The following is a 13,357-nucleotide window of genomic DNA, read 5'->3' on the forward strand; positions in this document are numbered from 1 at the left end:
GTGTTCTCATGAGTGTGACAGAAAAAGAGCGCAGAGCTGAAGCAGCTACTAATGACCAAGAGCAGTTTTGTCTCTGTGGCCTTCAGGGGCTTTCACTTCCCTGTGACAAAAAATGAAAAAGTACAGCGGTGCATGTGAGGCAGCACTTCCTCATATCGGTTTGAATGTGGTGGTGCATTTATTTGTAATTTTGCTTTCAATACAGAAACAACTTTAGTGGCACAATAATGCCCAAACCTTCCATTGTTGCAACAGTCAAATCAAATGCATAAAACACACAGACAGACAGACATCTTTAGCAACGCATGCATCAGAAGCATCGGATATGTTTAAGAGTAGAATGTAACTATGGACATTTAAACTACTGGAGTAAAGTACAATTTTGAGTTAATTTTACACAAGTATTTCTATTTTATGTTGCTTTAATAATAATAATAATAATAATGTGCTCTAATATTCTACTTTTTACATCAGTACTTTTATTTTACAGCTGTAGTTATTTTGCTGATTCTCAGTTAGATGTGCATTAAACTGGATAGCCTCAAGCAAGTACAACAGTTAAACTATCTGTGCAACAGTAAGTTCATTACAGTGATACATTAAAACTCACTGGAGATCTACCGTTAAAGTACATCTTGCTGTGAATGAGTAACGTTTTAAATGCATGACTTTTACAAGTACTTTTAAATGATCAGAGTACTTCTTCCACAGTTGAATATTTGTATTTATTATAATCAAAGTGCTTTTAATAGTTTGATGTTATACATGTCCACAGCAGGTGACCTGAAAGCCTGATGAGGACAGGTACAGGTTGTTCAAATGGGGGGTGAACTAATTTAAATACATTGCTCAATGCTGTTCAACTTTGAGCAACTACCAGTGTGTTGGGTGATATTTCTTTAAGTACACTGCTTATCACTTTTAGACCCCAACCGACTGCTGATGGTGTTTGTTGCATGAAATAAAAAAAATAACTTCTCATTTCCTTTTTACCACAGCGTGACTCAGTCTCACTTCAATACTTGTATTTATGACTTGGTTGGTGTTGAATGCAGCCTCTCAGCTGTAACCTCATTGGTACGATTACACCAGCCATACGTCATCAAATACATTCATTACACAAAATGGGATGAAGACAGGACAGAAATACACTGAACAGCATAGAGCAGCTCAGTCTGATTTTACAGACCGCAAAGGAAACGTCTGCTTTGATGCTTAGATGCAGCATCTACAAAGAGTCTAACATGCAGTTAGAGACAACTGTGTAGCAACAGTACTGGACAATGTCTATTGTCACAGTTTACTAAATGTTGAAGAAAAACATTTTACATAACTGAAGTTCCCGGGGTGGGAAGCTAGTAGCCTACATTTAGACTACCGTATTTTAATACACTTTTAAGGTATGCTATATTTAACTTGAGTATTTCTATTTTCTGCAAATGTAGACTCAACGACGACGATGAGCTGCTGAGCTAAAACCAAAGAAAAGCTGCCAAAACAATGTATGCAACTCTTCCACGTGAAAGACTCACCTGAATACACCTGATGTATTAACTATGGGTGTCAATAGTGGAGTAGAAGTATAAGGAAGCATCAAATCTGAATACTCCCATGAAGTATAAGAGCCTTAAGATTATACTAATAAGTATATACGAGTATAGTACTTGTGTAATTTACCCACTTTACACCACAGAGGATTAGTAAACATATATTATCTGGGGACCATAAATCTAAATCTAAATTTCATGCCAATCCATAAAATATTTGTGAAGATATTTCAGTTTGGACCACAGCGTTGGGCCGACCGTCAGACAGACGTTATCTCTAGAGTCATGTCACCTAAAACTAAGAATCATGGTGTTTTTGTTAGCTTAGAAAAAGCTATTAAGCTAACAGGATAATGCAGTTTACACAGTGATGCATCAGCATAACATCTAATAATGTAATAGTTGGTAATAAATCAGTCGCAGCGGCCCATTATGTGCAGAATGAGCCCATTTACTTTTGTAACAGAGTATTTATACATCGTCGTTCTGGTTCTTGATCGAGTGATCTTAGTTCTTCACCAGCCTACACAAGTCATATTTACTTTTTTGGAGCATTTAAGTTAATAAAAACACGTTCAAATTTGCATAGATCTTTATTTTTTTAGTAGAATCTATAATTGACATCAATTAAATAAAAGGAGAAAAACAAAAAGTATCTTTAAATTACAAGAAAATTACACTGCACCATTCATATAGTACAAAAATAGGCCTTATTTTAGAGTTACATCCCATGTAAGATAGTCATTCTTGTACATTATTCATAGGTCACAAACCTGTAAGGTACTGTGTGCAGCCAGGAACCTCACGAAGAGGCAGGAGGAGGTCAACAGAGTCGTCCGAGGCTGCTCCACTAAACAACCCCCCCTCCCCCCACCAAGTGTTTCATTTATACTTAAACAAGCATGTGCACGCACGCAGATCTGATTCAGCCCTTAAGTTAGTGGAGATGGGATACATTCTACCTCCTCTCTTCACAGCTGTTGAACATACAGGGTGTCAAAAAAGAAAAAAAGAAAAGCTGAGTTGACAGAATGACGTCAACAAAGCACTTTGAACGTGAGTGAAAGGGGTCAATGGACTGTGACAACCTGAAAGCAACACGTGGTAACACTAAACAGACAGCATTAAAATGATTGTCTTTGGTTATGCCAAAGATATTGCTCCTATTAAATCCATCCGGCTTCATATTGATCACTTCCGACTACATCCTAAGGCAGGACTAAAGCAACGTCGAGCTCCACATGAAATAAATCGGCTGTACAAAGAGAAAAGCCTCCATCACTTCCACGAGCGAGTCTTTTCTTTGCAGCCACAGGAGGCAATTTGCGAGAAGATACATTTTGTAACATTTCTGTTACTTTCTACATTAAAAGGCGTCACACTTAAGTGCCGGTGAAGTAGCAGCCTTATGATGATGAGCTGCTTACTGGCACAATTAGAGAGCCTTTTCTGTTTTTAGTGTGTAGTTTCCATCACATTCTCGCAGTGAAAGGAGTGAGCTGGCTGCTAATGGTGTTCAGCAGCTCCCCGCGCTCTGGAAGCACGAGCTCCTTAATGCTGCCCGCATTCAGGATTCTCTTAAAAGTTGAACACTTGAATGCTCAAAGCTCCGGGTTCATCAGTTTAAAGTTTTCTCAGTTTTCAAGCTGTAGCAAATAGAAGATCAGGCTAAGATGCATTAATCATTTTGTGTGTGCACTCGAGGGGCCACAGAAACTTGTCTGAACACCCCCAAAATGTTGCACTTCAGGAGAAACTCTATTCTTTCTGGAAGCAATATAAATCGTTTGAAAGGGGAGCTGCAGCATGGATAACGTTGATAAGACTGTGCATCAATACTAATTGCATTCGTAAAAAGTCTAACACTACAGTTCTTCTGAAGAAGCAAACTTTTAGCATCCAGAGTTTAACAAAACAGTTTATGGAAGCAATTTTGTTGCCGCATTAGCCCATTATCTGTTGTTTACACACTTCACACCAAGCTGGGAAGTCGATAAGAATCCGTGGCTCAAGTCTGAGGCTCTCGTTATTACATTTCTAAATTAGCATCCTAGCAAACTTAATGGAAGCCTAAATGGCAGTCGGCACTAATGTACGTGACACAAAGCTATGCAGCACACGCTCATTATTCTGTAGCCACACCTTTGTTCTTTTTGAGGGCACTTTCTCTAAATCCACGTTGGTTTCCAATCCCGTTTAGTGCTTCCTGGCTGAAACTGCGGCGATAAGCCAAATGTGCAACACCTGCACTAGCCATCTGAGATGAATTAAGCTTCCTGGCTCAGTGCTGTGTTTGAGAGCATACATACCAATCTCCTCCATCGTTTTGAACAGGATGTTGGATGGTATTGGTTTGGAAACCCTTTATTCTCGTCTCTCTTTCTCTCTCTCTATGAACAAGCTTTTGCAATTCAAATCACATTCAGCTATGAATATTTATGAATAATACCCTCAGTGAAAGCTTTTGCAACCAAAGTGGTTGAATTAAAATTGATAAGTTTTGTGTGCTTGTGCACCTTCCTGCCCTCAAAACAAGGAAATGATTTGATTGTCAGTGACATAAACTTATGAACAAAAAGGTCTTCACCGCCCGGGTAAAAACGCCCGGAACAATTTCATGTCGATTTAGTTCTTAAACGCTGGCCCACAAGCTCTCTGGACATCCTTCTACCCATTCTATGTTCAATCACAGGTTTTAAAGCCCAGGTGGGGCTGAACCTAAAGGCAATACATTTTGAGAGCGATGGCGTTTACACAGCAGGTTTACAGTTTCTGAATCACAATTGCTTGTCTCTCTTCTAAAACATAAATGTGACTAACATGCCTATCCCTCCTAAATCTTTCCCAACAAGCGTCATATCTGACCTACATATAATTTGACCTCTATAATCATTTAACAGCTCCTCGAGCGGCGTATGAAGCCTTGCTGAATGATACGAGAGGTAGATGTTAAAGAAAAGGATGAGCAGCGGCAGTTTTGTATGCATGTCATCAAAAGGACAACCTCTCTCAGCCAGTTCCACTGTTTTTGTACTGGAAATGAAGAAAAAAAAAAAATCACAATTTCAACATAGTAGAAAAAGAGATCAATGGATTCAAAATGGCTACACTGGGTTAAATCATTTAAAACAATCTTCCCTAAAGGTATAATTAAAACCTCTCAGAATAAATAGGTGGTGCAGTATCATTCAGAATATAATTAATTGGCAAGTACGCTCAAGAGATAATCTGTAATTCAGATTAGATGAAGACTGTAGGGTAAGAGCAGCGACACAGAGGATTTCTAAACAACATTAAAGATTGAAGAGGAGAGCAGAGACTATGAAGCAAAGGACGAAAGGAAACAGTCACTTCAGAGGGCAGGTAGACATTTTTCATGAGCAGTAAACCAACTCACACACACACCCACCGACACACACGTTAACAAAGTTTCAGTTATTACGATATGAGGTGTGTCTGATGTACGTTTGTAGTGCTAATGTGCCCCGACAAAAGGGAAAGCCTTGATGTGTCGTTAACTGCGTTTGCTCTGTCAAGGAATCAATCACAGGTAACTCAACACCTGCCAGCTGCTTTTGAGAAGCGCTTGTGCTCAACAGTCACGTCTTGTTCTGGGTCCCATCAGCACATCGGCTGCTTCTCTCTCAGCCCCGGGATGCGAGCACATCAAACAGAAATTAAATGCCCCTGGAAGGGATCGTGCCTCAGGTTTGAGTGAGTAGCCTGTGTGTGTGTGTGTGTGTGTTGTTTTTTAGTTTCTTCTTTTCAATTTCCGTACTTTTTTGATACACTTCCATGTGACGGTTGGGGAGGAGATGAACGCAGGATCATTTAAAGTTTCCAAACCAAGATAAATTGAGTCCATCTTGAATCCCAAAAGTCTGGAAGAAGCGTTGTTAGTCGTGTGACTCACAGTTTGTTCTGCCAGAGCTGAGAGAGACGTTTCCAGACTTGGTGTACAATAAGAGCCCCCCCCCCCCGTGTGGAAGATGGATTGTTGCTTATCTCATCATGAACAGAAACAAGCAGAGAGGCTCTCAGACAGTCTGTGTTTATCGGACATGTGACACATGATCGTAAACTATTAAACTCTGGACATTTCCTTGACAACTATTATACTTTTGATTTGTGCGCGTTTTAAATGCACTGTGCATCGCTACAGATAAGCGGTGCTTTTATGAACAGATTTTTGACGTTGATGTCACTAAACGACACTTCAGGGAGAATCGATGCTTCCAAATCCGATTTCATGCCTCGTAATACAATGTTTTGTTATCACTTTAAAGTACTAAATGTGACCGGACCAGCTTCAGCTTCTCTACAAAGGGCAGTACACTGTCCATCAGATTTACACGCACACATTCAGACGCATACACACATCTCTACTCCTCACATACAACAATCTCGTCTGGCTACTGCACGGAAACAAAGGAAAGAAGCAAGTAATAATCAATTGTTTACTGGAACAAAAAGGAACTGGAGGGGAAAATGGGCTCCGCACAGACGGACACTGTTAGTTATCGAGGGCAAGAGGAGGGAGAGAGCCAGTTTAATAGAGAGAAGCGCCCAAGTATGAACAGAGCAAAGCTCAGACCATCCCGAGCTCTGAGAGACAGCGGCTTCAGGTCTCCCACAGCAGATCCTCAGAGGAGAATCCAGTAAGAGACGGGGAAGAAGGGATGACAGATAAAACCAGAAAAAGACCGCATGAGGGTTGTTACCGCTGCTCCGAATCATCAGACAAATGAGGGTGAGAAGACTTTAAAAGCAGGAGAGAGGGGGGGGGGGGGGTGTGGGAGGCATTAAAGAGCACTTTGTGTTTTGATAAAGGCAGTCCTCTCATTTTGGACATCAAACTCTTCGTTATCAGAGTCTGTATTTACCCCATCGTCCCCCCACACTGTCGGGATGCCGCGGTACGAGACCACCCTATTTCCCCCGAGGCTGAAACTTCCCCCGAGGCCGCCGCCAGCCTCCAGAGAGGGCAGCTTGATGAGAGCGCCGGAGCGCAGCTGCAGCAGCAGGAAGGTGCCAGCAAAGGTGGCGATGATGGCCATGCAGCTGAGCACGGCGACGGTGATAGGCAGCCGGGAGCTGAGCTGGAGCTGCATCCCCGTGTTCCCCTGGCCCACCATGTCAGGGGACTCGCGCATGTACTGGTTGAGGTGCAGGCAGGTGCCGGAGATGGGGTCCAGGGAGCTGTGAGGGGGGCAGGACAGGCAGGCCCGGGGGCTGAGGCTGCTGCAGGTCAGGCAGGGCGGTGGGCAGGGCAGGCAGGCTGGGACGGAGGTTGGTGGTATAAAGTTTCCCACTGTGTAGTTGAGGAGCTGGGAGCCCACTGAGAAGCCTGATGGACATTCTTTCACACAGCCCTGCTGAAAGAGGTAGTTGCCAGCGTCGCACTCTGTAACATAGAGAAACAAAACTGAAATAAAAAGCTGCACGCACACCTTGTACCGCCTAATACGAGTCAGACAACCAAAAAACAGAAGCAGGATTCCTGCCCAGACAGTCGCGGCTCAGGGGGGCACAGTCAACATGGTGGAGCACGTCTATTCACTCATCCACGGGTTGCCTCGGTAAATGTGAGACAAAGTTTCAGGGCAATTTTGTTTTTAAGTTGCCATTTTCACTTTTGTTAGAGCTATTTTGCTTACTAAGAAAACTGATGACGAAAGAAGATTTGCAATTTATATGCTGAGAGCAGCATGTTAAAGTCAACAAACGCATTTCAATATGCAGGCGCTCCAGATGCAGACCATTGCCTGTAATGGCAATTAACAGACTGGGTGCTGGGGGTAATAGAGCTGGAAACAGCAGTGAGCGCTAACAGAAGGAGGAAAATGTAATATACTTGTAAACTGTATTCGTCATCCCCAACTCAGAAAGCATTGTTTACTACATTATACATGACAATCGTAACATATGATAATCAAATGTATGATAATTAAACTCTGTTCACGGTTAGTATGTAGGTACTTCTGACAGCCTGTAGGGGTCAGACTGTCACTGTTCAGACAACATGCAGGTGGACATACACAGTATCTGTAGACCTTGCCTGTAGCAGTATTTGGATTAGGTAGGAGACGGCCATACGGGCACCATTTCATTTACATGAGGTCATTAAAAAATGACCTGCAGTAAAATTTAATTTCATCTCATCAGAAGTCAATCTCTGAACCCGCCGGCTATCGGTCTGACGATGGATAAGCCTCTGGGGGCAAAAGGCTTTATTCTGGGGTTGCGGTGTAGTCCGTGGACCGAGACTTCCTTTTCTGTGTGCTGCTCAGTGCTTACAGTCCGATTAGCAACATACAACACTGGAGTTTGATTTGCGATACGACGTGTACGACCAGATTGTTTCACATGCAGCCAGATTACAAACTCATTTTAAACCAATCATAATTATCGTCAGACGATAGCAGGTGGGTTCCCAGATTGCATTTGGGCCAACGCGTTCTGCCTCTTTTGCTCTCCACATGGACCGTTTACCTGCATTCAACCAAAGCCTGCTTGATGGCGATTGGTCAATACTTCTCATATTACAAACAAAAACAAAAAAACTCTTGTCCCGATGCCCACAGATTCTACTTGTGAATGAATAATGTGTTTATAGAGATTAATCAGAAGTTAAATCATTTGTTTACAGGAAGTTGTTGAAATAGAGACATGCAATGCAGACTAAACACACAGGGGGATAATATTTCATCACGTTCACCTCATGTCACATCTCAACATGTGATATACACGACCCCACATCAGCTGTTGTGACAGTGACTTCCTGTGAGGAACACACTGTGGACGAGAGATGCTAGTCTTACCGATGCATATCTGCCTCAGGTCCAAGGTCTTACAGTTGCCATTGTCAGGCTGAGCTTCGTCAGAGGAGCTTGACGATGCTGAGCCGGTGCCATACAGAACCAGGATGAACTGGGTCAAAGTGCCTGAGCGGAGAGATAGAGGAGATAAAAAAAAAGAAATTAACCAAGAGACAAAGCAGGCCTGTCAAAAACAGAAAGGCTCCGACACTCCCTAGGGTGGATTTGGTAAATGTATCCTCTTTTCATTGTAGACTCTTGGATTTTCTGCATAAAATGACTCCTTGAAATGAGCTACCATTTAAAGACAGCATGACTTCACTCTGTGCCTAATATGAGTGTTATAAAGTGCACATCTCTGACGAACCATTCAAGTGTGGAGACTTGTGAGAGGTTCCACTTTAGTAAATCTCTTATTGCCGAGGAGGGAGGTGTGAGGCGTTCATATATCTTTTTTAGTTTAAAAGAATAATCGAGGTCTGTTCTTTGGGCGTTTTCTTGGCTTCTGAAAAATGTGTTGTGGGTGGATGATGTAGACGCAGACGGTTGTTGGAGGATGCAAGCACAAACAGAAAGGGTGAAATATTCACTCCCCTGCTTCATCATGCTCCCTGCTATAAGAAAACTGGTTACTGCAGAGCTTTTCAGAGTCCGCTTCACAGCTCCTATAAAGAGAACCAAAGGCACTTTGGATGCAGAAGCCACTTGATCTCTTATCTCCTGGCCCTGAATCCTCAACCCTTGAGCTAAACTCTAGACTCAACAGATTAATGTTCATGTAAAGTCATTCTATGTGGTCCTCGTGGCCTCGTAGTTAAGACGCATACTGTACCACGTGACCACGACGCCCCGGGTTTAATCCACTCGTTGCCTCGCTCCCGTATTCTCTACGGTCACTGTCAAATAAAGGCAGAAAATGCCAAAAGAGAAAACATATATACACTCGCACTCTGTGTGTGTGCGTGTATATATATATAAATTACTGCTGAAATTAGTTTAATTCATAACGCTCAAAAAATGAGTACAGTGAAAAACAATTCAAGAAGGGAAGGTCCAGTGTTCCCTATGCTAAAAGAGATAAAAGAGGAAGCATTGAAGCACATTCCTTAGCATTTACAGAATTCGACCAGCTCTCTCAGAGCTGCCACTTAAGACACGTACGTGTCATTTCACCCAGTTGGGAACCTTCCTAATGGGTCAATCGACCGCAGACCAGTTTGTAATACTGCAATACAAGAGCTTTCATCAGTGGGCCATAGGCTCACAATGTGTTACGTCATTCGGCGACAGACAGACTTAACAGACATTTATTTACATGAAAATCTTCTAGATTATTACTTAAATTAATACAATTATTAGTCAATTGACTGAAAATCAATTAACAATTTCTATTTCTCGTCTGGTTCCAGCTTCTTAAATGTGAGGATTTACTGCTTTTGTTAGTTCAATGTCATTTTAAATTGAGTATCTAAGTTTTATACTGCTTTCAGACAAAACAGCAAAAACTGTTTAATGAAGACGTCCTCTTGTGACTGAAAAAAAAACTCAATTACAAGAGTAGTCATCAAATTTAGGGTCATCACAGGGAACTTTTAACTGGCTATGAAAGGGCCTCAATTTAATACTGATGCGTTTATATGACGTAAATGAGCAGAAGAGACCATCAGTGAGAATATAGTTTTGTTCTACAGTTATTCTCATCATCAGGTCCGAATAAGATTCCCCGTGAAATCCGACGAAACAAATTACGGCACGCAGGTTCATCAGAAACTCCTTCTGCTCAGACTCCAGCAAGGGTAGTAGCTTTAATCAATAATGATAATAATCATTATTTTGCATCATTATCCCAATTTCAAATGCGGCCAAAAGAAAGATAAACTAAGACGGGACTAAATTATAGTTATGAACACACAAACATGGAGGCAAATCCACCGAAATGTTAATTTCTTGAATCTTTCGCGACAAAGATGCTTTACCGTAGTCACTGGCACCAGCCACGTTCTCGATCTCCAGCGTCCACGCGCCGGTGGGGTTTTCATCCCAGGAGTGGGTGGTCATGAAAGCCCAGTCGTTAAAACCCTCTGATGAGTAGTCATGAGGCCTGCAGGAAAATCAAGAGCAGGCAGTGTAAACAGTTTGTGTTTACCAACACGCACTGTGTTGTCTGTGTGAATGCGTACTTGTGTGTTTGTACCTGGGGTGGAGCAGAGTGGAGCGTGTGCCGGCAGGACTAATGAGGTGGATCGCCAGGTTCCCCCTGCGGTTGTAGGACAGAGTGAGCCGGGCCTGAACGTGCTCCAACCACGTCACGTGACTGTCTGTCCCGATGCAGGCGTCCACGCTCATGTTGATCGACAAATGGCTGCCAATGTTCCTGTCAAACATGAGAAGGGACGTAATGAGAAAGACACACGAAGACAGCGGTATATGCTAGTTGTAGGTTGTGTGTGCTGCTAAGATCATTACTGGCTAGTTCTGAGCTGGGAGCAATCTACACTCCAGATAAATGCGCGAGTGTGACACTTTGCTCCGGGCCAGTGTGAAAGTCTGAGACTTAGTGGCCTTGAACAGGATTAGCGTCTCACAACGTGTAGCACCGGTGTCCTCTGTGGAAGTAAAGCACCAACCTCTTTTTACTCCCCCGCTTAGGAGATTACACGCATCCACAACAATTCAGAGGAGGAGGAAGACTATGAGTTTTAGTGACTCAAGGTGGTGCGATCACTGAACTGTCACAGTCCCTCCAGGTTCAGTCTGATACATTCTTCATGATGGATTACATAAACGCCTTTGACCTTTGGAGCAACACTTTTCTACAGTAGATGCCAACAATGTCATACAGTAAATGTCCACATTATTATTGTGATGCAAATTAGCAGCAATACAGTCAAAACCAAAAAAAAACACGAGAGAAGGAAATGGAAATGTATACAAATGGCTGCTGAGATTTGACCACTGCGGCACACTGTGGTTTAAGGTTTGGGAGAAGCAACATGTGTGGTGCTGTTGTAGAGCAAATGATCAAGAAAGAAAGGAGACACGTTTGGCTCCATTTGTCATCAACATTTCAGTCGCAGCTACAGGTGAAAATCACCTCAGTGATGATTGGAAACACTATTGCTGAAAATTAAAAGATGCCTGGAGAACAACACACGTTTTCTCTGTTCAGTGTCATAAAAACAAAACGACATTGCACAGTTGTCTGGCAGCCAAACCTGAGGAATTGCCATCCATTTGGCAGTTTGGAGTGTTTCTAGATCATAAATCACTTTTTGAAAACATTTGTCAGAGCTTCCAACTCTCTTATTACTCCAGTTTGCAGTAATACTAAATGTTGCAATCCTGGTCACACACACACACACACACACACACACACACACACACACACACACACACACACACACACACACACACACACACACACACACACACACACACACACACACACACACACACACACACACACACACACACACACACACACACACACACACCTATTGAAACAATGCCTGTGTGCTCACTTATTTGCTTAGAGGAGCTTTCCTGCAGAGACTTCATGCTTTAAGGCCTAATCCATTTTTCCAAATGTAAACTCAAAGTTAGGCAAATTAAATCAAAGATCTGCAAACTCCTGCCACTTCGAAATCTATATATACACAGAATAACACTTAACTAAAAACTCCAAAGTTATCTATTCATCATCTAACTGTCACACAAGTAAATGGCAGAAGGAATTGTGATTATGGTCATAATGGTGCAGTACTGCTGTTTTTCCATCTTTTTGATCAATCTGTAATGGGACTGTAAGATATAATCACTGTATATAATTGAGAAAGACACTGAACACATACCTGCTGACTTATTTCAAGTCAGTCTGGATAAGTGAGCCAGCTAAACACCTAAAATCTAAATTGAATAACATGCCTTGACTGATGCTCCCAGACGCTCAGACCATCTGCTCTGAGCGCCTCGTCGCTGCAGTGAAAGAGAGAGAAACCTCGAACCCAGCGAGGGAAGTGACAGTGAGCGCATAATGAAGAGGAGATGTCAGGCTGTGTTTAAACTGTGACACCAGGAAAAGAAGGTATTAAATGGCGAAGGAGAAATTTACAGTCTTAACAGCGAAAGCTACACATGAAGAGACAAATTAATATTTCTCTTTTAAATGCTCCCTGTCAAGCCGGCGGAGCATTTTAACGGGGCCCTGAGCCGAGCTGCAGATGAAGACATAACGTGTCACTGCAGCAATGTCAACGTCTCTTATCGCTCAAACATCCAGGTTGTGTTATCGTGCCGCTTAATCCCACACCGAGTCTACGTCAAAACAAATGTATACAACAGCAGTGTTTTTATTCTGTTCTGCTATTTCTTGTAATGGTATATTGACTACTATTATTTGAATCAGTAATACATATTTTTTATGATCACATTCGTCCCTTTTCTGTTTTATCATACATTTGTGTTAAATGGTTATCTAGCTCTGTGCTCTAAATGCTGCTGCTATCATAGCCAGGACACTGCTGTAAAACCTTTTTTTATGCCAGCGAGGCTCTTTTCTGGTATAATGGGTATTCCAGTGATTTAGTATTGCACTTTCAAAAAGTTGGACTCAGAAGAGACAGATTAAGACAGTCGGGAGATATCCTGGTTACCATTCCAAAGTTTAGAAATCTTCCTCCAGCGCCAAAGACGACCAGCTGTTTTTAAGTGCTAAATAGTACTCAACAAGCCAAGTAAACCGCTGTGCATGTCAAATCAGAGCATGCTCCTGTAGATACAAATATAAATCACATACTGTGTGTAAATCCAAAATACTGTTTGAATGTGCAAAAACTGTAATATTCAACCTGTAATAATCAGCAGTAGGGAGTGTTCCTAAAATACACAGTCAATCTGATCCAGTGACTGACGCGCTGCTCTATCAGTAATATTGTTCTTCTCTTTGCGAACACAAAATGGAGAAAACCAGTTAATCATGCTGGGCAGATAATC

At 42.2% G+C, this 13,357-nt stretch overlaps 1 protein-coding gene across 1 annotated transcript in view; it reads right to left on the minus strand.

The window, feature by feature from the left end:
- Nucleotides 1-2,121: 2,121 nt before the first annotated feature.
- The window catches only part of furina (furin (paired basic amino acid cleaving enzyme) a), a 74,663-nt gene continuing 63,427 nt past the window's right edge, over nt 2,122-13,357 (minus strand). The window contains exons 13-16 of the mRNA XM_079162647.1: nt 10,560-10,739; nt 10,342-10,466; nt 8,369-8,491; nt 2,122-6,951 (exon numbers count right to left, since the gene is read on the minus strand). Of these exons, the coding sequence (XP_079018773.1) occupies nt 6,350-6,951; nt 8,369-8,491; nt 10,342-10,466; nt 10,560-10,739 (1,030 nt within the window). The 3' untranslated portion in view covers nt 2,122-6,349. The remainder of the gene's footprint in view (nt 6,952-8,368; nt 8,492-10,341; nt 10,467-10,559; nt 10,740-13,357) is intronic.

Source organism: Pholis gunnellus (assembly GCF_910591455.1).
Source record: "Pholis gunnellus genome assembly, chromosome: 1".
Lineage (NCBI taxonomy): Eukaryota > Metazoa > Chordata > Actinopteri > Perciformes > Pholidae > Pholis > Pholis gunnellus.